This window comes from Megalops cyprinoides, chromosome 20 (assembly GCF_013368585.1).
Source record: "Megalops cyprinoides isolate fMegCyp1 chromosome 20, fMegCyp1.pri, whole genome shotgun sequence".
NCBI lineage: Eukaryota > Metazoa > Chordata > Actinopteri > Elopiformes > Megalopidae > Megalops > Megalops cyprinoides.
The window spans coordinates 26888656-26913936 of record NC_050602.1 but is presented as its reverse complement, the minus strand read 5'-3'; the positions used below and the strand labels follow the sequence as shown (position 1 = coordinate 26913936).

General features: G+C 47.1%; 1 protein-coding gene across 1 annotated transcript; it reads right to left on the bottom strand.

The window, feature by feature from the left end:
* Positions 1 to 704: 704 nt before the first annotated feature.
* LOC118795436 (dual specificity protein phosphatase CDC14AB-like) lies at positions 705 to 17997 on the bottom strand. Its single transcript, XM_036553898.1, has 14 exons — positions 17922 to 17997; positions 17065 to 17140; positions 14364 to 14456; positions 12817 to 12896; positions 8859 to 8925; positions 8019 to 8081; positions 7739 to 7826; positions 6729 to 6959; positions 6459 to 6597; positions 3673 to 3835; positions 2895 to 2995; positions 2740 to 2784; positions 2189 to 2308; positions 705 to 798 (listed from the first exon to the last, which is right to left on the bottom strand). The coding sequence occupies exons 2-14, from the start codon at positions 17104 to 17106 to the stop codon at positions 747 to 749; spliced, it is 1284 nt and encodes a 427-aa protein (XP_036409791.1). The 5' UTR covers positions 17107 to 17140; positions 17922 to 17997; the 3' UTR covers positions 705 to 746.
* Between the last annotated feature and the right edge of the window lie 7284 nt (positions 17998 to 25281).

Here is a 25281-nt window from a genome sequence, read left to right as displayed (position 1 = left end):
ACTTTCAGGGCAAAGACGTGCATTTAGACTAAGCTGATATTAATGCATTCTGCCTCTCCCATGATCAAACAGTCAAATAATGACAATCCACCTTCCCCTCCAAGCACTGTCCTAAACTTTCTTGTAATAAAATTTAGTTCTGCTTAAACAATAACTGAGAGAAAAGCGATCTGCAATCACACACACACACACACACACACGCACACGCACACACACACACACACAGGCATAAAAATTAACATCAATGAAAAATATGAATTAGTCATTTTAAACAGTTTTTCTTCATGAGCACTGATGAGGAAGAATGACACCGGACGTTTGTTTGGTGTTAACACTGGTCTGAGGACAGTGCCGTGTGGACGTCCCCAAAGCTGCAGAGCAGGACCTGGCCTTTCATCGCTCCAGTCAAACTGTACCCCCTGGAACCTGGGCGACTTGAATTTTAGTCCAGAGAATTTTAGAGAGGAAAATCCAAGGCAGGAAGAGGACGGCACACCCACTATTGTGCACCTCCCTGAGACACCCCCCCCCCCCCCCCCAAACCCCATGCCTGAATCCGGTGTGAGGACTGTTCTGGGAACGGGGTTGTACAGACACCCAGACTGTGCCCTGTGGTCCTGTTGCCTCCTCTGTGGTCGCCTCGTTTCCCTCCTTCGGGAGATGGGAGGTGGTGTCCCGGCCTGGCCGGTGGGGCGGGGCGAGGGGCGGATCTGCGGATCAGACTCCACCCATGTTGCAGGCTGGCATCAGTGCAGAAGAGCTGCTCTGGTACTGAAGGCGTTCAGACTGAAGGGACCACTGGGGACAGAGAGAGGGAAAATACGCAAAAACATCAAAAACAACCGAGATTAAAGGTGATAAATGCCGAAAGAACTCTTACACATACAGGCAAAAGGCTGGCGGTGGTCAGTAGTTACGTAGGCAGAGAGAAGCCAGCACGGACAGAATGGAATTTTCCCTGCACTCTCCCCACACCTCCTGGCTCAGGGCCTGATATCCTCCTGATTACTGTGCCAGAAGGCGGCCTGTGTGCAGCCCTCAGACAGGTCACCAGTCTGCCGCAGAGCCACCACCCACAATCCATCTCTCTGCCTAACAGCGAGGCACAGCGGGGCTTTTGTTTGATGTGGCTGAAGACTGAAACCCCACCCAACATTTTGGAGTCAGGATGTCGTATCAGAGCAGGGCTGCAGGACTGAAAGCCTGGTCCTCAGAGATGCAGGTAACGGGTCGTCCTCTGGAGGAGGCGCCAGGCAGGGGAAATCGGAGGGACAGCCAGTTCCCATGGGCCCACCCGAAATCAGTGATAAGCAAAGGGGGAATTTCCCTCCATTCTGCTGTTAAATCTCAGGAACACACACACACACACACACACACACACACACACACACACACACACACACACACACACACACGCGCGCACAAACACACACACACACACGCACAAACGCACACACACAAACGCACACACACACGCACACGCACACGCACACACAAACACAAACGCGCACGCACACACACACACACACACACACCCGCGCACACACACACACACACACACACACACACACACACACACACACACCCGCGCACACACACACACACACACACACACACACACCCGCGCACACACACACACACACACACACACACACCCACGCGCACACACACACCCGCGCGCACACACACACACACACACCCGCGCGCACACACACACACACGCACGCACGCACACACACACACACACACACACACACACACACACACACACACACACACAGACAGTGTGGTGGGTTTTATTTTTGGGTGGATTGGGCAGCGAGGAACAGAGGGAGGAAATGTGCTGTGCCCCCCCCCCCCCCCCCCCCCAATCAACCCAAAAAACACGCCGTGGTGGACATTAGCCTTATCACATCTGTTATGTTTATTTTCAGATTCGGCCCTCTCTGTGACACATGGCTGTTTAGCCATAAAACACAACAGCCCGTGTTACTTCTACCTGCCTCCGGCTGTCTGCAAAAACAGCTTACACCTGAGTGAAGAGAATTAAAGAAGGAGAGGACTGCGGACAGCGTGTGTGTTATCAGCAGAGTCATCTAATTCCACTCAAAGAGGAAGAGATGGGGTGGTGTTGGGGGGTGGGGTATAGCACCAGAGGAAGGGGGCAGAGAGGCGATAGATGGCCTACCTCCGGAGGCTGGGGGCGGAGGTGGAGGAGCGCGTCTCCCAGGGGCAGGCGTGCGGAGACGCTCGAGAGGACCTGGGGGCAGAGCTGAGCGCCTGACCGTTTCCCCCGCAGTCCGTCTGACTGGAGAGCACACGAAAACACCAGACTGCCCTTACCAGCCCACACAGGAACTGCCCCTCGGTGTGCAGACAGAGAGATAATCTGCGTGTAACTGCACTGATTACTCTGCTAGACCCCTGTCACTCCTCAGCTTTTTTACTTATTAAATGTGATTCACCTTTATAGATACGCAACAGCAAAAGCCGATAGTGTTACATTGATCTGTACAGCTGGAACAGACCACTCACAACAACCACTCAGAATCACATCAGTTTGGCCCACGGTGACTGAGTCTCATTCTGCAAGGTAAGTCACAGAGCGAGTGCTGCTTTTAGCAGCTGTATCACCAGGACCCATAGTAAGTGCACACTGGCATCCAGACAGCAGTGATTCCCCACACACACATCCATACACACAGGTGCACACCCAGAGAGGGGTACAGGTGAGATTACCTGGAGAAGACCTGGCCCCTGCTGTGCACCTTCTCCTCCTCCGGCCTGAAAGTGAACGGACGTGTGATCATTCAGCTGCTCCATCACACACTCCCAGCTGCACCCGAGCAGCACACAGCAGGTGCCCTGCGCTGAGGGCGGGGCGGTGACGGTACCTGTGGGCTCTGCTGGCCGCTGCCCTGGGCTGCCGGCTGCCCTTCAGCGCCCGCAGTTTGTCTCCCTGAGTGAGAAGCAGCCTGTCGCGCCCACTCTCATCCTGCAGGCGGCGACAGAGAGACAGAGACAGAGACAGAGAGAGACAGAGACAGAGAGACAGAGAGAGAGAGAGAGAGAGAGAGAGAGAGAGAGAGAAAGAGAGAGAGAGAGAGAGAGAGAGAGAGAGAGAGGAGGTGTCAGAAGCTGTCTGAGGATGCAGAAATCCATCAGATCCACTTATCATAATGTTATTAAACCTGGGCCATAGAGGCCCTGCCTCATTCTTAACTGTTTAAGTCAGGTCAGGTAACTCACCTGCTAGCACCTGCTGCTAGTATTACGTGTCGCTTATTAACTTGTGGTATCACTAGGTGTTACCGATACTGTGATGTTGTGACACTGAGATATACAGTAGTGCATGTACTTGACTTCCTTTAGTTCTCTGGGCTATCTAGTTTCAGGTTAGCACAAGTTAACTTGTGGTAGTGCTTGAATGGTCTTGTGCTCACACTCACTGGTCTGACACTGTTGCTCAATTAATTTGAATGAATCCACTTCTGTTCTCTTGCAGAGGAAGTTGCTCTGGATGATACTGTATGTTAAATGAATGCAATGTGATGACTTGCCTCACCTTCTATTCCAGAGACAATCAGTTGCAGAAGGTAAGGTCAGTAAACCTTGCCTAAGACCCCATTTTAGCACACCTGTCCAGCAAAGGTGCTCGGGGCGAGCCCTCACCTCCTCGGCGTGCTCCGCTCTGCGGGGCTGGCAGGTGTGGGGTCTGATAGTCAGGTCCTGCACGCCGGATACGAGGCGGGACACGCCCTGTGAGGTCAACAGCTGATGCTGTGCGTGTCTGGAACGGTGTACCTCTCCCTGCGTCCACAGGCTTGCCTGCTTCCTGAAGACGGGGCGGGTCAGGGCGGGGAGAGGCGGGGACGGGGCGGGGAGAGGGTGGAGACAGGGTGGAGATGGGGCGGGGTCAGGGCAGGGAGAGGCAGGGACGGGGCAGGAAGGGGCGGGGATAGGCCAGGGAGAGGGTGGAGACGGGGCGGGTCAGGGCGGGGAGAGGCGGGGACAGGACAAGGAGAAGGTGGAGATAGGACGGGGAGAGGCGGGGAGAGGTCGGAAGAGGGTGGAGTCAGGGCAGGGAGAAGGTGGAGACAGGGTGGAGACGGGGCAGGGACAGCGAAGGGGAAGAGACAGGGCAGAAGCAGGGGAGGGTGGGGCAGACAGAGACATCAGGGAAAGAGCAGAAGAGAGTGATGGCATCAGGAGAACAAATTAAAATTCATTTCATCACCTTCTACTTGCACATGGAGTTATGCTAACATGTAACTGCAGCAGAGTGTGGTCCAGGTTTGTGACACAGACACCTCTTCTGTGAGCTCAGGCATCTTCACAGAGGAAATCAGTCTCACGAGGACCAGGACAGCTCTCTTGTTGCTGAAGTTTTGTCATTTATTAAGTCATATTTTGCTTATGTCTAATTACCGAATGATCACTGGTAGAGTTCCATATTTAGATTTTGAGGTGTTTCCCCTTTAAGCTCCTTCACCTGACTTACAAGGGGTAGAGCTGAGAGTTAGCTTGACAGGAGAGAGTTTAAGAGCCTTCCTGCAGAACCTGTGTGTCCAGAGACGGAGGACTCCTAAAACATCTGAGGTGTGGATGAGCAGAAGAAGTTCAGTTCAGCTAGACAAGCTGTTGGTTGGGAGAATCATATCATAAGTGCATATTTTACAGAAAAACTAAAAGACGAGTGGAAAAAAAATAAAAGCACCAAAGATTTTTGTTCAGTGAGGTACTGATGAGACAGTTCTGTGAACAGAGAGTGAGGCCTGAGATCGTGTTTGGAAGAGATTTTAGAACGCTAAGGCCTCATTCTTAGAAACAACTGGAGCAAGAAGGGGTGGAATGTTTTCAGCACAGATATGAACAATGGAAAGAGGAAATTGAGTCAAAGCCCATGAGAACCAAGTAAACTTCCTACTGCTTCCCTACACCAAATATCAGTAATATCAGATATCACTGTCTGCGCAACGTGTTTGACACGTAATTTTTTATTCCAATCCTGCAGAGTGATATCAGATTCCTGTCTCTGCAGAGTGCTTAGATACTCCAGAAGTCCTGAATGTCACTGACATTTCACACCGACCGTGGTGTGAAAAGAACACGTCTTTTGGCGAAAAAGCATGTTTGTCTGCTCTCTCTACAATGAGTGGCATGAGGTGACTGAGAAGAAAAAGGACAAGCAAACACTGGAAATTCCAGCCTAAAAAAACTGCACTGAGGGGCCAAGTATGGAGCTGGTGGATGACCTAAAGGACCCAAGCCCGCAACTGGATGGAATTTAAGAACACCTTCCTCACAGATTGCTTACGCACTGACAATTTAACTGAGGGGGAAGAACAATTCAAATTCAAGGTCCAGGCTCCTGATCAAGCCTCATTTGTGAACTGTGTTCATAAACAGAGGGCTTTGTGCCTAAAACAGAAGACAGGCATCACCGAAAGCCAACCAGTGCGAACAATAATGAACAGCCGTGTACCTGGCATTTCTGTGCCGTGACTCCAACAGGCCCTTTGGCAATGCATTCATTACAAAATGTTGTACTTTGTTGACAATAGCAGGTGGTTCTGGTTTGTGCTGCACAGTGATAAGGAAAAAGGGGAAATCTGTCATGGAAAGAGGAATGAACTCCCATTTCCACAGGGCTACTGCTCCCAGTGCCAGCAGAGTCTGAGAGACCGTGCTCCTGAGGGATTTTCCCTACTGCATAAATGGAGTTGAGTGTTCAAACTATGTGGGACGGGTGTGTAGCACAGTGGGAAGGAGCTTGTATCCGAGAGGTTGCTGGTTTGATTCTCCACTGGGGCGCTGCTGCTCTGCAAGGCATGTAAAGCGTTTTTCTCACAGGAAAGAAACTGTTTCTGTTAGAAAGTAATTAAAACAAACTGTACTGTGTAGCAGAAACACAGCTTTTGGTCTCAGCATTAACAGAGGATGTGTTTCATTTTTAGCACAGAGGTTCCTGGCTGTTCACCATCGGTGCAGATGGTACCTTTGTGTGACTGCACTCTGGGGAGGACAGAGGTGTCCAGCTGAATAACAGTGCTCCCTGGGGGGCGGTCAGTTCAGGGGCTGTGGTCTCACACCCCACAGCTACCTGTGAAGTAAAACTCCCCTCTTCCCTCTTGAACACCAGGTCCATCCCTTATGAAACACGAATATCTTGTATTCCATTGATTTTGGTGTTTACCAACAGTTTCTGGTTGAAACTGCACATCATATAAAATCACAGATTTGGAAATGATTTCTCCTTTCAGCTAATTTCAATGTACAACACAAAGGCTCATTTCGTGAGATGATTTCAGTGCTGCATAATCAGGGAGGCACTGCTGCTGTGTTACGACTGGATTTACTTCTGTTCCACCTCACAGAACCAAGCCACATCCTGTCAGGCTCTCAGAGCTGCCCGACCCCTGACCCCCGTTTCAGAGCAGGGCTCTTCCTCCACTTACTCCTCCAGAAAGTTCTGCTGTGGTCCGATGATGGATCCTGGTCTGCAGATCCGTACCCAGGCAATGGCCTCCCCCGCCGAGAATCGGTAGTGCTTCATCAGGTAACAGCCAATCAGAGTCCCTGTTCGGCCCAGCCCAGCTGCTCGCACCAGAGGGAAAAACAGCGGGCACACACACATTAGCTCACACTGCCTGGACCCCCACAGCTGCTGAGTTATGAGTGAACACGGCCCTCGTGTGGCAGCCTGTGGGCACTGCGGCCGGCCTCACCTTTGCAGTGCACGGCCACCGCGCCGGCCGAACTCTCGCACACGTGCAGGAAGCGGCGGGTGATGAGCTCGCTGGGCGTGCTGCCGTCCTCGAAAAACAGGTCGTAGTGGTCGAACCCGCGCTCGGTGAAGCGCCTGGCGTCGTACACCTTCTTGTTGAGGCGGACGACGGTGGTCACGTTGTGCTTTCGAAAGTAAGGGAAGTAGGCCTCTGGGGCGTGCAGGGGGTACCCTGGAGGGAAGGGGGAGCCGTCACATTTGGGTGATTATTACATGCGCCCAAAAAGAGGAATTTAATAAAGACATCCAGGATACACACAGTGAATCAACCCTGTCCAGTGTTCTTTCTACTATCCACTGTTAGCAAAATAAACCATTTGTATTCCAATCCTGCCAACTCTAGCAGCTTCTTAGATATTCCTTTAAAATCCTGTGCAAAGCTTTTACACATTTTATTGTACAAAAATCAAGTCCTCACAACAGCAGCTCACATAATTTCCTGTTTGAGGAGCTTGAGCATCTCTCCTCTCCCAATGACCCACCCAAGCTGAAGACATTCCACTCTGGCTGACACAGCCATGATGCGACCCGTTATAGAGCCAGAAATTAAGACTGGAATCAGGGTTATAACGGCAACAAAACAGAAAAGTATAAGTGAGGACAGCCTTTATGGAACAGCTAGTGTATCAGAGACACAAGAGCAAAACAGCTGATGACTTTCAACACCGAACAGAAAACACAAACCGTATGCAGGTTCACGCATGTCAGGCAGTGACTGAGCTGCTATGCCAACATTATTAGTTTCCCAAACGCAAAACTTCTGCGAACCAACACGCAAACACTTGGCCCTGTGTGTTGTGTATCTGCAATACCCGAGCACGCTGGCACACAGCCTTCCCACAATGCAGCAGGGCTGACTGAGTAAATGCTGCACTTATTTCCCCGACAGACTTCGGCACAAAACCATACAGCCTGTCCTTATTGGCTGGAGAAACTGAAAATCTCCCTCACCGTTTTCTATTTTGCTTTTGGAATGGGGTCCACTGAAGGCCAGCAACCGCCCTGGTACGATCCAGTTAAAGTCACCATTCTCCACACGCTAAGGAATAAACACAGAGAGAGGAAACATATTAACATTTTATGTTTTGAGGATGTTTGGTAAGTATGAGGCTTTTCTCATGTAAGCCCCCTTACTTTTAAAAGATGGCCTCTTAGGCAGATCTTCGCTGAACTGGTGTGTCACCAGCAGTCTGACCGTAATTTCCACAGAACGGTTCTGTACTGCACTCACCTCGTAATGTTCATACTCGTCTACATCAAACGTCTCGAAGTCAAAGAAGCCATACTGCAGTGCCTGTGATAGAGAGGAGGAAGGGCAGGTCTGAAATGGGGGCTTTATCAAGGTATATATATATCGTACATAATATAATTTATCATATAACTATATAATATAATTTATCACATCCAAGTGTTCTTAACAGGCTTAAGTGCACAGAGATGTGCAAACTGAGCACTGTGCACAGCGTCAGAAATGACTGCAGCTTACAGCATCTCGAAGCAGGCTTCAAGCAGGGATCACAAATTTTTGCATTTCTAAAAATTTTGCCTTGGTATCTGTTGGTTGATGGCTTAGTCTTTGTCTTGTTGATGGCTTTCTCCTTGTTACCTGTGTGGTCTTGTTCTCTTTGACCTGTTTCTCTTCCTGTCAACTGGGTGGTCTGGCTGGTGTGAGGGTGGGTGTATGATGTGGGGTCTATTAAAATGAATTTAGGTGTAAGGTGGACCCTTAAACTCAAATATCTGTGACTTTGACTCCTATCTGCCAGTAGTAACTGTCTCCTACTGGCCAGCTGTGAGTCAGTGACAGACAAACCCCGTGTGTTTTTCCCTCAGAAAACATCTGTGTGGGAACAAAGTGCTTTTGCTAATGATTCCACTCATCTCCACTCAGAACTGCTCATCTCCACTAACGATGAGGGATACATACAGGAGTTTTTCCCCTCTGTGAGCAAGTTTGCCCTAGCAGACAGCCAGGTGATACAGGTGCCGCACACAAACCGCTCTACCATTTCATAACTTAAAACACAGCCAACAGGAAACGATGCCGCTTCATTGGTTCAGCATCTCTTACCTTACGGATCCCCTGTAAACAGTCCAGAATGGTCAGGTTGTATGTGCTGTTTCCAACAGAGGCATCCCTGACAGACAGAGAGGGGGACAGAGAAGGAGAGAGAGGGGGAGAGAGAGAGGGGGATGTTTGTTAGTCAGGCTTTTGCAGGGTGTCCTCGATGGCCGAGTCCCTCGCCCTGGATACACGGTCGGCTCCCATTGCTGCCTGCGTCTCGGCAGATACTTTACATTCTGTCCACACTCACACTCTCAGCTCACCCCAAAACGCCACTTACTGAATTACACGCTGCTCTCAGCGACTGCATAATGGATGGGCTTAATTAAACAAAACGAGGTCAAACACTCTCCGCTCACTTCTCCACAACCTTTCTCTCAGCTGTCTGTGATGGTGACACAAACATGACTGTGAATGTTGGACTGGACCTGTGAATCCCTCTGTAACTGTGAGACTGGCCCTGTGAATCCCTCTGTGAATGTGGGACTGGACCTGTGAATCCCTCTGTGAATGTAAGACTGGACCTGTGAATCCCTCTGTGAATGTGGGACTGGACCTGTGAATCCCTCTGTGAATGTGGGACTGGACCTGTGAATCCCTCTGTGAATGTGGGACTGGACCTGTGAATCCCTCTGTGAATGTAGGACTGGACCTGTGAATCCCTCTGTGAATGCACAACAGAGGTAGTCTCCCAGGCCGGTGAACACTCAGACATAGACAGCCGCACTCGGCCTCGTTCAGAGTCTGACAGAGACATTTCTCAGTGGCCACTAGCTGTACGGCAACATATGGACCGTTTTAAAAAGCCAAAAAGAGGTGTATTTAAAGAGGGATAGTAAAAACGATGTAGTGAGAATGACTTTAAATGACTTTAAAAAGAGCCACATTAATGCACTACAGCTTACTTCACTCCTCCTCAACAGAAAACAGATAAAAGGTGAGCAGCTTCGTTTTATTGCACAGAAATCAAAAACCAAAAAATGGTTTGACCACAGAATCCTGGCCTGATTGGAAGACGTTTTAAAACCTTTCTGCATGAGAGGTCAAATCCCGTGCCCTCTCACCACATACGCCATTCTAATGGTCACTGTTATCCGTGATTATCTGTGCAGAATGCGTGTGTCTGAGCTCCATTAAACACCACGTGTGCACTAAACCTTCAAGTTTGCTGCTCCAGATTATATCTTCTTATCCCCTACAAGACAGCTGTTGAACTCTTCCTCTGGTCTTCTTTCTAGACGCTATACAGACACATCACACATCTTCAGCAGTGGGAGGGCGCACAGATATGTGGCACATATACAGAAAGGAGGAATTTCAACAGCCAAGAGAGGGGGAAAGGATATTCCAGAAACACATGCTGCACTTCAGATGCACTGGAATCTGCCTCACTCTGCCTGGCTCAGAGCTACAGATCCTGGAGCCTGACTATTTACATTTACATTTATTTATTTAGCAGACGCTTTTATCCAAAGCGACTTACAAAAGTGCATACAGTAGGTACAGCGACAGTACGGGGACAGGATGTGTACAGTTCCACAATGAGACAGTTCTCAGCTGAGAGCAAGGTCTGTTTGAGGACGCACTACTATTTCCACCAGCCAGGTTTTTTGCTTTTTTTCCACCCATTTTAGAAATTGCCATTTCTGCATTTTAGGCCCGTCAGCACCGCAACGACAACCACTGCACCCACGTAGGAGTGGGGCGAGGTGCCTGCACTGCTCCAATGCACACGCATGCCAACCACAGCTGTATTTCACACTACAAGTCCCACAATGCACCAGGAGGCACAGCCACCCCTACCCCCTGCAGAATGAAGCAGTTTGTCCCACTGATGTGGGCTGCCGCTGAGTAACGGAAAATGACTTGGCCGTGGGGCTCAGCCTACACTGGAGCAGGAGCGCCCCCTGGGGGCCAGGCTGGCCAGTGGCTTGATGGCCCCAAACGTCTAAAAAAATAACATGTGTTGCTTACCAGGATCTTGTGGTGCAACATAGGAGGGGGAGAGAGAGAGAGAGAGAGAGGGAGAGAGAGAGAGAGGGGGGGAGGGAGAGAGAGCGAGAGAGAGAGGAGCATGGAAGGTAAGGCTTTTTTCTACTCCAGCTTGGTAAGCTAATTATTGTGTATCTTCAGCACAAGCACACTATCGGCAGTTAGCAGACATACAAATGTACTCATACATGTCTTCTGGCTTGCTTTTGTCTGTGGTTTTTTTTTGTTCTCCTATGGCACGTTGCCACAACAAAAAACCAAAACAGCAGCAAAGTGGTCATGAATATGTGTGTGTTTTAATCAGGCTGCAGAGCGAATCATTTACAGGAAGCGTTTGAGGCTGTCTGAGTGTTTCTGTCTCTCCTCAGGGATCTGGCAGTGCCACACAGACGCTCTTCAGAGCAGGGACTGGAGATGGGCCGCACAGCTGGGCTGGCCACTGTGCTGCAGGACTCACTCATCCACAAGAGCTGGATGAAAGGATCTGTTCTTCCACCCACCACGTCAGCACATCCTCTCCTCTCTCCGTCTCCCCTCCCTCTCTCCTTCATCTCTTTCTACTCCAGTCCACTCCCTTTCTCCTTCTCCCTCTCACCCCCTCTCCCTCCATCTCTCTTTCTGTTCCTCCCACCATGCCAGCACATTGTCTCCTTTCTCTCTCTCCCTCCCTCTTCTAGTCTTTCTTTCTTTTCCACTTCCTCTCTTCCTCTCTGTCTCTCTCCCTCTCTCTCTTCCTAATCTGTCTTTCTACTCTTGTGTTCCTTTTCCATTTCCACTCACACACACACATGCTACCAAAAGATTCAAGACAGACTAAGGACTGAAATCGAAGTAACATCGTGTGTCCCTAAACCATCCCCCACAAAATGTGCATGCACGCACACATGCGTGCACATATATGTGCAAGCACACACACCCACAGATGATTCAGCACAATCCCCTCACAATGCAGCACCAATATTTGAACATTTTTTTGTTTATTTTCCGAAAGCAGGCCTATCCGTTTAAGCATCTGCTGAGTCACAGAGGGGACAGGCTTTAAATGCCACCCAGTGGGCCAGGATTACGCTGGGGTCGTTTGGGGGCAGAGTCCGCCATGCCCTGTGGAAGGTGGGGCCGTGCTCGCGCAGTCAGGACAGCAGTCACAGCCTGTCCTGACAGCCAGCAGAGCGTTCTACTAACGCAGGGACAGCCAGCCTCCTGTCACCTCCTCAACCAACTGTCACATACAGCAACAGAGAGGAAGCAGGAAGCATACAACTTGCGCACTTTAAAAACAAACATCAGTAATTACACATGATTTGATTTTAAAGGCAACACGTGCTCTCATTTTCCCACTGATCACATAAACTTTATGACATCACAATGTTCAAATGAGTATATATCATTTTACAGTTCTTACACATCTCCACTCACATAAAACTCAGAGACATTTCTTACTCACATATCCCCTCTCTATTCCTAACACACGCACGCACGCGCACACGCGCACACACACACACATGCACACGCACGCACGCATGCACGCACGCGCACACACACACACACGCATACACACACACACACACACACGCACGCACACACACACATTCTGGTGAATAAAAGTACAGAATCTGAAGATACCATGACATAAGGCAGCACAGCTACACACACTGTAAACTCTAACCCAAGGGAACTATACGCAACCTCATACAGTCTGTGTACAATTTTAATTTAATATATACCCTCAACTATTTCCCTCTCTTTTTCAAAACTCATTTAATCTCCTGTTGTACGTTTAAAGATTTAGGTTAGTTTGCCGAGCTAGTCTTCACAGCTGTGCATGTGGCAGCCAGTGACTCCTGACACACAAAATGCAGACAAATCCAGGCAAAAATGCAGATAAAATCACACACTCCAATCAGACCGAACACCCTCACCTGAATATTAAACACACAGGTGTGTGAAAGGAGAAACTGTGCACCCCTCTCACCTGAACGGAGGATATGTTGAAGCTGACTCTGACATCAGAGCTCTGTTAGCTTCCTCTGGTGTTTTCTTCAGGTAGATCACCTGAAACACAGAACAGGCTTTAGAACCCCTGACAGATCCGATCAGGCCATTTGCTGACACTGACTGACATTTCAACAGAACGGTCAGTACGTTCCCTCTGTGCTACAGGAATGCTGTGTGTGTGTGTTTGTGTGTGTGTGTGTGTGTGTGTGTGTGTGTGAGTGTGCGTGTGTGTGAGTGTGTGTGTGTGTGTGTGTGTGTGTGTGTGTGTGTGTGGTGCTACCCTCTGTGGATGGGCTATGAGTCACAGACCTGCTTTAGCCTCTTAGATGCTGTGCCATTTCATCGGAACAAGGTATTTCACAACACAGGTGTGGCTAACAGCATCCGGTCTCCAATCTCTCCACCAAACCTCAGGGCCACACCCACTGTCACACCCCTGCCCCATATTTCAGGAGACAACAGTGTGACATCAGGGTTTATGGTAAGCCTTTGAAGCAAAGCACGAAATGGGCCTAATCCAGTGACTAATGACACCCTGGTGCTCAGACAGGCCCCTCCACAGTGTGAGGGAGCAGGATGAATGGATGTGTTCAGAAATGGCCGGTGGCGTTCTGCTGAAAAGGACCATTGTGACAGCACAACAGAAGCCTTTATCTGTCACCTCTTACACCACGCACTTCTGAGGGAGAGGGGGGGAGACAGAGAGAGAGAGGGAAAGAAAGAAAGAGAGAAACAGAGAAAGCAAGGGAGAGGAGGAAGGGGAGGAGAGGGAAGAGAGAGGAAGAAGAGATGAGAGCAGAGAGGGAGAGGAGCACAGAGAGAGAGAGAGAGAGAGAGAGAGAGAGGGAGCAGAGAGATGAGCGGAGAGAGAGAGCAGAGAGATGAGCGGAGAGAGAGAGATGAGTGGAGAGGTGAGTGGTATAGACAGAGGGACAGCACAAAGGAAAACGGTAAATGATTTCATACCCGCTGCCAGGCCACACGTCAAAAATCAGTTTAGCAATACTTTAGCACATTGATTAAATGGAATTCCGAAGGCATAAGCACTGTAAAAGGGAAAATGTGTCTGTCAGCACCTGTTCCTTTTCACCTATTTTGGAACGTTTGCTCCACCTCTGCAAGGAAAGCATGAGGGGGTGAGAAAAATGTGGAATTCTGGGAAGCTACATTACATTCCTTACATTATGACATCACAACACAAAATCATCACCTTTTCCCTGTTTCAACTCCGCTGCATGCTGTATGAGAGCAGTATGCTCTCTCCTTACCTACAATACAATACAATACAATACCTATCTATCTCTTTTTTCATCTCAAATTCTTATGCACAATTTTTTGGTCATTAAAGCAACTGGCAAACTTTTATTGTTGTTGCAGGAGAGTACAACTGTATTTGCTTAAGTTTGCAACTCAAAACTCAGGAAAAAAACACAAAGCACACACTGTGGTGAGACCAAAAAGAGGCCAAAGGTCCATGCAGGTCAGACAGAGGGGGAGAGATTACAGACACAGACACATACTCACCGCATAGGCACCGATTAAAAACGCAGCATTTGCTCTCTTGTGCTGATCAAAGCTGGTATAATGAACAATCCTCTTTCTCGACAGTGAAAACGACTGCAGGAAACAAGAGCAAAACTATTACTAAAGACAGTCCATGCGCAGCAGTCAAATCAACAAATAATAATTAATCCGTGTTTTAAAAATCACACACTGACACTGGTAGCATCAAAATCCATTTGCTCCCTTCTCTGGTGATGCTGACCTAGAATCAAAGGAAACACAACCACTTCCCATTTGTAGCTGTGAACACACACATCATGCCAACAGTGATTATCTAACTGGTGCAATAATGTGGAGTTAGTACTGAGGAATCTTGGCTGAATGGACACTGTTGTAGTAACCGTCAGGGCAGTAATTGACCTGTGTGCCTCAGCAAATATCCAGCTGTATAAATGGATATTCAAAGCTCTGTGTATCATGCTGGATACATGCACAATTCCGCACAAAATTATGAATTTAATAAGAATGGAGAGCCATGGATCTCAGAGCGTTTTACAGTACAGGGAGGCAGCTCACCTCAACCAGAGCACTCTCCACATAGCAGCGAGGGATTTATTTAGCCAATTAAAGCGAGGCACGATTAGACAGGCGGCTTGGGAGAGCCAGATTGGGAATTTGGCCAGGACACAAACAAACCCTCTGCTCTCAGTGAGCAGTCCGCAAACACATCCCACGAAAAATGCCATCTCCCACAGTGCCGCCACTCCACTGCTGGGTCACAGAGGAAGGCAGATGCCTGCTGAGCCACAAGGCCCACCACCAGCGGCGGCCTGGTTCCTCCAGGAGTGTCTCCCATCCACATACTAACCAACCCCCGAGCCACTTAACTTCAGCCATCACACAGGGCAGAGTTACTGGGTGGTTTGGCTGCCTGGTAAAACCCTCACCTACTTGACCGATGCTCATGGTGACATCATGCGGGTTATTATTTTCTATAATACGGTTCTTTACATCTGTATTTATTCAGGCAATTCAGGTAAGCACCTGCTGTGTGTGTAAGGCACCTCTCAAATTAGAAACTGTAGACACAGACTGCCACTTTAGTTAGGGAATTCTCACCAAATTAACAGCAAACAATCTCCAGCAGACCTCAAACCAAACAGAGGCACCGAAATCCGTTTCCAAGGGCGACTCGGCTAATCAAAGTTTAAAGGTCAACAGTGAATGCTGACGAGTGAAGGTAACCATGCACACGGACAGTGCGGACACACTGACGCGAGAATTACAAAGCCTGAAATTCACTCACAGACCAGGCTGCTTCCAGCCCCACTGCCCTCTAAACTGTCTGCACTGCTCTGTGGGCTGCTACAAGTTCAAAGGAATTCAGTCCCCATGGCAACCCACAGTAAACACTGCAGACAAGGGGGGGGGGGGTAAATAAGACATGGCTGTAGAACATTGAGCTTTTTTCGAAAAGATAAGCGCTCCGCCCTGTTCATCGCCTCCCTACAACAACAGCGACTTTGAACTTGAATGCATGAAAGAGGCTTAGAGCACAGCAGCCACACTCCAGCTTTACACACAGTCTGTGAGACTGCATAATACCTTTCCCACTTCCTCCGCACCTCAGCGCTCTGCTCCACACAACGGCAGCAGCCTCCCTGCCGAGGCTACCGCAAAACACGCTAATCGCATCCTCCACCGGCCTGTGCTACTGTAACTGCATGCTACAGGTGCTATTAAAGGAAGATAACAGGCCAGCAGTGAACACCTGAGTGTAGGACGGTCACTGCTTCTACCTGAGGTCACTCTGAACTGCCGTGGAATTAAAGCTGTCAGGTTGTGTGGTGCAGGGATCAGGTGCAAGGGCAGAAACCTATGCTGCCCTGGCTTTGACAGGGCCAAAGCAAAGAGAGATTCAAAGTAAAACCCTTCCTCTAAGCATTCATCTGATTCAATGTTATGTATTAAGTTATTTACAGGGAACTTCCCAAAACATGACCTGAAGAGTACCTCCCCAAAATGTGCAGAAGAATAACAAAGAGATGTATCCATGTAGTACAATCTACCTCAAAGAAATGTAGACACTTTTCTCAGCCAAAAACTAAAAACTAAAACACAGGCTATATGTAAAATGTTACGCTGATAACATACATGTGTGCAAACCATTAGTGCATGTTATATCAAAACCCAACTTGTGTTTTGTGTAGTACTCTTTACAGAGCACTAATAACAGACAGAATAAAAAAACAGAATGAGAATAAACAAGACAAATAAAAAATAATTCCCCTTGACCCTTGCAAAAAGTGATTGAGATAAACCCTTGGAAATAAATGTGAAATTCTGTTACATATGTGCAGTATAACTCATTCTCTCACACTTCAACAATTGCAAGGCTTCAACTGAAATGGTAAATATCCTCATTACTTCGTTAATGCAGTAAGATCTACTGAAGGGGAATACTGTTGTATTATTTACATTTATTCATTTAGCAGACGCTTTTATCCAAAGCGACTTACATAGGTTACAGTTCATTATTATTATTATTATATTATTATGTGTCATTTTAAACCTGGGCATTACGTCAAAAAGCGGTGTAATGAGGCAATCGTGAGTGGCGCTCTTTATGAACTGGTGTGACACAATAGCCCAAAAACACTCTCTTAGTGCAAGTGACTAGTGACTCTGACCGGCAAGAAAGACACAAACAGACAGAACTTACTTTGAGCTTTTTGTTGAGTTTACAGCAGTACCTGTACAACATGGCCAGGTTGAGAGGTCCAAAATCTGCATAAAAGCTGAAACACGGGAATCAAACCGGTTCAGTTAGACAAGACGGAGAACAGAGAGAGGGCTACAAAAATGATTAAATCAATGTTAATCAACACTAACAGCTCCTGCATGCAGCTGTAGAACCAAAGTGAACACATCAAAATGTTCGATTATTTGACAACATACACGACTTGTTTAATTCCTTATATTTGCATAAATAGGTAAAACGGTTAAGAAAATATCCAGCGTTCAAGATTTACAAGATAAAAACACGTGCTTAAGCACCGGGGAATCTTACTGCTCTTTCATAAGCTCTCAAAACACTCAATGTCCACTGCCCTTTAAGAAAAACCGATCACGTAAGAGCAATGTGCCTCTCTGAGCCAAACTGAGATGACTTCCTTTCACTTCGTTTTGTTAGCCAACTTCTACAGCATCTGCTGATGTTACTGCCCGACCGCGGCACAGAAACTCTTCCGAGCAGAAAGTCGCCAGCCTGCCCCACAGAAGTCGCCGAAATCGGGCTGCGAAGGAACATACTTTTGCGTGTTCCAACATTCCTGGACATTAGTTTATCAGACACACTGGTGTGATGAACACATTAACTAGATGTCTGTTTGCAGAAAGCATGTAGAGTAATGTTTTATCTAAGCAGCTAGCGAGTGACGTCTGTGAAAATGTCATCTGAACGTTTAAATGTCTCTAAAATTGCTAAATTGACAAAACTGCAGCAGCCCCCCCGGTCGCGCACGACCGAGTGTTATCGAAAAGCGGAGAAAAGTGAGGGGAGAAAGACAAGAAACTTACTTTTCATACACAAATTCGTCATCTGTGCAGAAATAATGCGTGTTTGTCGTGCTTTTTGGTTTGCTTTTCAGAGTAGTAAAGTACAATCGATCTGTAAAAAAAAAGAAAAAAAGAATTATGGGTGACAAATAACTGATAGCTAATAAAACGAGGGTAGCTACCTAGAAAAATGATCAGCTAACGGTAATTCTGTATTTATTGTCACCTGTTTATTAACTGCTTAGCCACACTCTTGAATGCGGTGCATAGACTGGCGTCTTATAGTGCTAGTTAGCGAGCTGCTGTCATTAGCTAATATCCTAGCTATCATTATCTATTTAGGAAAGGGCACGAATTTGGCACTGACTAGAAGCTTGTCATTTAAATAGCTAGTGCATCTAGCTAACTTACTGGCTAAACATTCCAGACTGGTTAGTTAATATTTACACTAGCAGGCTACCAACGGTAGCTACCATTACTGCTGTTTCGTTCAACTTACCTTTTATAAATTCGGAGGCTCCTGTCAGACTATTGTCTGACATTTTAAAAAAAGTCGACATAAGTGTGAAATGTTCTGATAGCGAATGCTATCGCGGTTCATCGACAATCGTGGGAGCTAACATAATAATATGAGCATTCCTAAAGAAACTTCCACCTTGGAGAACTGAGATAAGCCGCGGAACGCGTCTCTCCTCTCTCCACCGGCGGTGATTCATGCAGTTTTGACGAACTTCGTGTCCCTGGGGGATTTGCAAAGGCGAATCCTTCTTCTCACTTCTCACTCATGCATAAGTTCTCGGATCAAACCCGTTCCCTGCCATAGCCGCAGCGGACATCACAAAAAATCTTTAAAGGGACGTGGATTGGTAACCATGCGCCCAATCGCTACACAAGGGCACGTTGCTAAGGCTTGGGCTCTCTCCACCAATCAGTAATCCAGACGCTGTCTACAATCTAAACATTAATTCTTTGCGGCGCACATGGACAAACATCTTAATTTCCAGGCGTTTGTACGCGTGTGCAACACGTGATTACCGATACGGATTCCATTCCATTTCCGTATCATGACAGTAATCAAAAAAGATTTAGGTGCCAAATCTGGATTTCATTCCCCATGCTTGCTTTGGACAGTCGATCCGTGGTAGGCGGGGGTTACTGAAGCTCCAAGTACAAACTTTCGCATTGAAAGATTTTATGTCAAGGGTTCGATCGTGTTAACTGCCTGGCCGGTGAACCCGCGCACGATGCGAGTACCGACCTGTTTAAACAGGAAATGGTACTGCGAACCATACAGATTGTAAGAGATGCCAGTACTTTGGAGAGGGACATTCCGGCACCTGTCCCTGATGTCTCAAGCGTCACTCCACAGCTCCTGCACGTGCTCGAAAGATCCTTAACGGATCCGTTGAACAGTCATCATGACCACTGCCAAATCACGTTTCACCCAATCCCAAACACGCCTTTAACCATCTGGCAGGCAGGTGTTAATAAAATAAATAAAATAATCAAAACACACAGTCTGACATTGGAAATGGAGAGGCTCCACTTGTGCTCAAAAGTTTTACAGACCACTGACCTTTATTTTCCTCTCATTCCTTCTTTTCTGCTGAGGACATACTAACTTTGTTCTGCTCGACTCTACACTAAACTCCACCTTATATGACTCCATCATTAGTTTATTTGTTAACAGTGACTTGGAAAATTAGTTGTGAAACAAAACCACTTCCCACACATAACTATAAACCCATAAAAATTAGTAAATTGTATCCTAGTGTCCATGAATATGCATTATGCTCATAAAGTGAGATGTTGTAAACATGCTGTTCTCAGGAGTAAGAGGACAGTGAGGGGTCCTTTCTTACCTGTGAAAAGGGAGATTCTCTGGGCTAACAAGGTCAGACAGCTCTGCCCGCTACCCCTCCGCAGAACATCTGTCAAGCCTTCCTGGAGTTGTGGGTGTGGAGCCTGAAGGCAGCGGGGCTCAGGTCCTCTGGGACCTCCCTGCTCATCCCTCTGGGTTCCCATCCCCAGCAGTTCAGAGTGTGGTGTGGGTGGAGAGGATGAGCATGCTGCTCGGTGCCTCCCGGGCCCCTGGGACGGCTGCTGGCCAGGCTCGGACCGAGACGCCACTGACTCAGGTGACAGATTTGGGTTACCTCCCTGACGGACAGGCTGCTACAGGGGCGTCCGGTTACACCTCCCCTGATCAGGTAAGATAGTGATGCTTCAGGCAGTATGCACTCTGATTCACTGTGTAGCTTTAGTAATGTGTGGCTTTCTTGTTTTAGGAAACTGGTACCAGCAACAGAGCTGATATAAATTTGTTCATAGGTATGCTGCACATACAATGTGCTGTTTTAGGTCCCCCTCACTTTTGTTGACATGGTCTTCCCACCTTATCTCCTCCCCATTTCACAATTATTTCGCAGTTTTTGCATAAAACACTATTTAATTACCAAATATTGCATTATTGTTGCATGGTTATGCACTATGGACAAAGAGACTCTCTACCCGAGGTCAGAGGAGGTAAAGCTGTGTGTGTGTGTGTGTGTGTGTGTGTGTGTGTGTGTGTGTGTGTGCGTGTGTGTGTGGGGGGGGGGGGGGGGGGGGGGGGGGGGGGGGTGCTCAGAGGATTAAAGCTTGTTCCCATTTTTGTGGCCTGAAGCATCCAGTGTACACATACACCCCCTGGAGAGGGCACCAGCCCCTCATGTCCCATCACCAATCCATCTAATACTGAGTGCCAAACAGGAAGTCTCCGGGAAGACCGACGACTGAACCCACAACCTTCTGGTGTCAGGGTAGGCTTTCTAACAACACAGGCAGTCAACAAAAGATGACAGTGCCTTTATTTTGTTTATTTATTAATTTATTTATCTATCTATCTATCTATAGTTGCTTGTAATCACCAGTTAATGTTCCTGAAATCCCCATGTCATTTTTCTCATAATTTTGCACAGAGACAGAGACTAAACCAACCGGAGAACGTCCTCCACAGCAGGAAGTGTGTCTGTCCCGTAGAAGTGTCAGACCTTCTCCCAGCCCTGCTGCCTGACTGCCTGTCAGCGTGGCTATTCCTGGCTCCGAGTTGGGCTTTAATTAGCACGCTAAGCGTCTCCTGACGAAGCAGCGGAAAGCTGGCTCTCTCCTCAGCCTCTGCGCTAATCCACTCACTGACCCAGGGTCAGAGCCGGACGGTCGATCTGTGGAAGTAAGACTCGCTTAGGTGGCTTTCTCAGGTGTAACTTTTTGTGAAGTTTATTACAACACTTCAAGGCAAACTTTAAATGCTTTCACTGCCAGAGCGATAGAAAGTGTTAGCAGTGTATATAACAACAAAAGCAGATGCAGTGATGCATTCAGTGACTCGAAAACATCACGTGACCTTCCACCATCCAATCATTCTACACTACTTCATTTCATTTGCATGGTGGAAGCCATTATCCAGGACGACATCTTATTTTTATGTATCTGACATACTGTACATAACCCCGACTAATAGAGCTGGATATTTATGGGCAGTTAAGATCCGTCTGGATTTTCCATTATTTGTTTCTGTAATCTCAGACATTGGTTTTCAGACAGGTCAAGTTATATGGAAAACACCGGGACAATAGAAAAATGGACGTACTGTCCATTTTCAGTGCACTCCTTTATTCTATCACTCTACTCCTGTCGGCATTTCCCTTATGAGCAACGCACGGCCATATTTTCATTGCTCGTGTTTCAGGAAACTTTGCTTATGTAACAGAGCAGATTAGTGCTGAGATCTTACCGTGCATCTGACAGTAAGACTGAGAACAAAACCCCTGCACAGCCCTTCTCATCGGCCCCACAGCTGCCGTCCTTCTGCCTCAGTTTGAACCAAATGCAAAAGCGCACGACCCCGATGCTCCCCGTATCGAGGATGACCCGACCACACAGGCATTACGCATGTAATCTCTGCAAAGCGGCAGAATCTCCACAGCATCTCTGTTTTTCTCACCAGCCACAATGCGGATTTACAGATTCACAGACCTGCGATTGCAGTTACTCCTCTAGATAAAAATAAACCTTAACACACATATGAATGAAATGAGACTTAAGCAGACTATTTTCAGAGAATTTTTTATTATCTGCTATGCTTGCCCTTTCAACAAGGTGATGCTTACAGCTGGGGTAGCTAAGGCGGCACTCATTTCTAAAATATAATACTCCAGACATGTATTTTTCTGGTGTTGTGTTAATCAAAAATAGCAAGAGTTATTTGAGAGCTTACAGTGGAATTAAATATCTAGAAATAAGCACTAATTCCCTAATCATAGATGTTCACAACAGATGGAGGGGTAGAGAGCATAAATATTCCCAAGCGAAAATGTGATAATTCTGGTATTGCTATGGATTGAGAGGGAACACATTCTTCTGCCCAACATGTTCGCGGTGTCCTGTATTGCTGGCAGAGAAACCTGTATTCACCCTAATAAAGCTGTGATTCAATCACAAGATCACAGGCTGTGGAGGAATTAAAAACCTCACCATATTTTCCTTATGGGTAAGAATCAAAAAACCTCCTGCCTTGATGGCCCTGAGTTCCTTTTGCTGTTGATCTGAAGCTTCGGTCATGAGAAATAAACTGAAACTTTGAGAGGATGATGATTTTACAGCCTGAGGAAATGGCCCGAGCTGTAGCAGCTGGGAGGGAATGGCTCTTAATTCAAGGACGGTAGGGGTGGGTGATTTTTGAGGGTGACTTTTTGGAAAAACCTTGATTCCTCCAGCAAGTGTGGAATTGCCATCAGTCACCACATCTAAAGTCACCTGCAATCAGCAGGCTGGTCGCTGTTCTGATAAGTTAATCCCAGCCTTGGGTTTACGCTAGCACTGACCTTTCACCTAAAGATCTGACCGTATCTGGGTATGCCATTTGGGAACGTGGGTGGCAGTTTGTGGGCAGGGTGAGTGGATTCACCTGCACTCTCGTTGTACCTGGAGGTGCCCTTTGGCAGCAGCATGAGGGCGGGGTCTCCAGCTCAGGGCATTGGGTGTGCGGGCAGGTGTGTTTGGGGGTGCAGTAGGTACCCCCACATTCAGCCACTGTGTCTGAAGCCTCCCTGCATCAGCAGCTCAGACTCTGCCCCTCAGCCTCTCAGATCAGGAATGTTAGACCAGCTCAGGAACAAACGCACGGTTCAAACAGCTGATCTCAGCAGAAAGGAGCAACAACAGCTCTAACATCAAACACACCTGATCCCCCTGGAGTAATACAAGCATCAGACCAACCACCACAGCCCTGCCTCACCTGACCCCAGGGGAGCAGAGCAGGGTCAGACACGATAATCACTCCACTACACATTTACATCATGTTATTTATCATTATATTATCATATTATAAGTGGTGTTTTCATATTATATATGATTATATTATCTTTTTTTTGTTCAGCAGATTAGTTTTAATATTTTAATGCATGCATATTGATAGTTACATTTTTATGTGCTCAGACCTTTAATGGTGAGCTCACTCTTATTCACACCTGCTGCTCCTTCAGTGTTGTTTGGAGAGGACACCTAAGATGCATAAACTGTATGTACTGTACCATGTAGTCATACTGAGTGGCCAGCAGATGGCATCCTAACTTATGGACCAATGGTGTTGTACAGTGATCCTTTCAGGCAACTGGTTGAGAGGGAGAATGTATCCTAATGGTGTTAACTGCCTTTGTTCAGTGAAAAAGTTAATACGCATTAGTTCTGTTTCTTAAATCACTGCTCTACCTGCTCTCCTCAGCTCTGGAGTTTGAAAAAGGGTGAAAGGTGTCCTCGCTGCTTTCAATGTCCTGTGTGGATAGGAAATTTTTTTTTGAAAAGGAATCATTCATGTAGACTTTTCTTCAAGGTTCTTTTAGAACAGTGATCAGTGTTAAAGTGTGTTTTGGTAAGGCTGTATTTTACTTATATAGTGTGATATTTTTCAGAGCTTCAGTCCTAACAAGGACTACCATCTCAAAGGACTGCTGAATGTTCTGTGCAAAAAGGGCAAGGTTTCAACAGAACTGTGTGTACAAGCTTTTGACATTTTTTGGTCACACAATTTAAGCACCAAATGATGGCAAACTGGAACAGAGCATCACCTGAAGTTTGTGCTTGTTTAATGTGTGCAGAACCTTGAAAAGGTAAACGTGTACCGTTCCAATTAAAATATGCTCTAATATCTAATGTCTCCATACGTCATCACCTTCTGATTCTGTAGTAGTATACACTCGCTTGCAGTATTGAAAGCCATCATCAGTGGACCTGATTTAAAAGCAAGTCTGAAAGGCCGAGTCCCCCACTCCTGGTTGGTTATATGATTGTTAATTTTTAACAAAATGGAAAACATGTGTTGTGCCTGTACAGGCTGACTTGGTCTTTTCATGGTATTAAAGTCCAGAAAATGCCAGCAATCGCACCGTAAACCAAAGAAATACATGAATGTTAAAATATTTACTTTATTGAACTGCACATTTTTATACATATTTACAACAATTACAGTTGCTGCTTGAAGTTTACAACAAAAGGCAACAATGACCACAGTACAAGAGAACCGCATACAGTACTCTACAGTACACAATCAGTTTCACTATATTCTAGTGTATGAGGTATTTCGCTGACCAGCGTGTTTTTAACAGGACTTTTTTCAGTGAAAATCCTTTAAGAAGGCCTCTTGATAAAGTCAGTAATCTTCCACCTCCAAGGCAGAAAAGCTCGCTCCAGCCTCTGAGGTCTTTGATGTCAACATAAATACGATTGAAAAGGCGAAAACACTAAAAAAATCATGTCTGTAGACACCCCACATTGAGCAGACCCATAAGGCTCTGGTGCTTCACAGACAGCTTCGTACCCCTCTCCACACTGACTCAGACTGGGGGGGTCTCTGGGACGACCTAAAACTGCAGCGATGGGTTTTTCTGAAATGACGACAGGAAGTCACTCATGGGCAGCCTGAAGGCAGACCGAAGCCTGAGGAGAAGGGAAATCCGAGGGCGTTCGTCTTCATGAAGATCACATTCTGGAACCTGAAGAGTCATCAGTTAAGGCTTCTCTTTAAAAGATGGGGAGGCTTTGACTTCCTTGTCTGGGCCCTCCTGTCCCTTGTTGCTGTGCCAGCAGACAGCAGTGCAGAAACACAGGGGTTCAGTCCTGTCCCTGCGGGCCTGGGTCCCTGAATGGGCCACGCCCACGCACCATCACATCACTAGTGAAATGAAAGCCAAAAAAACAACAAAAAAGCAGACCAAATCCAATCTTAAACAACCTTAAAAGGAATACATACGAACTGCTGCAATAGTGCCTTTCGACATATCTTTAAATATATATTCATTTGCATAAAAACTGAAATAATTTCTGTACTTTCACATTTTATCCT

What these genes read in the sequence shown, in the direction of transcription:
- LOC118795436 (XM_036553898.1), bottom strand. Translation starts at nt 17,106, where the DNA reads ATGTTGTACAGGTACTGCTGTAAACTCAACAAAAAGCTCAAA. An exon ending in CAAAAGCAAAATAGAAAACG is followed by an intron (nt 6,960 to 7,738) that starts GTGAGGGAGATT and finishes CCTTCCCTCCAG; the next exon opens with GGTACCCCCTGCACGCCCCA. An exon ending in AGGGGCCAGGTCTTCTCCAG is followed by an intron (nt 2,309 to 2,739) that starts GTAATCTCACCT and finishes TGTGCTCTCCAG; the next exon opens with TCAGACGGACTGCGGGGGAA.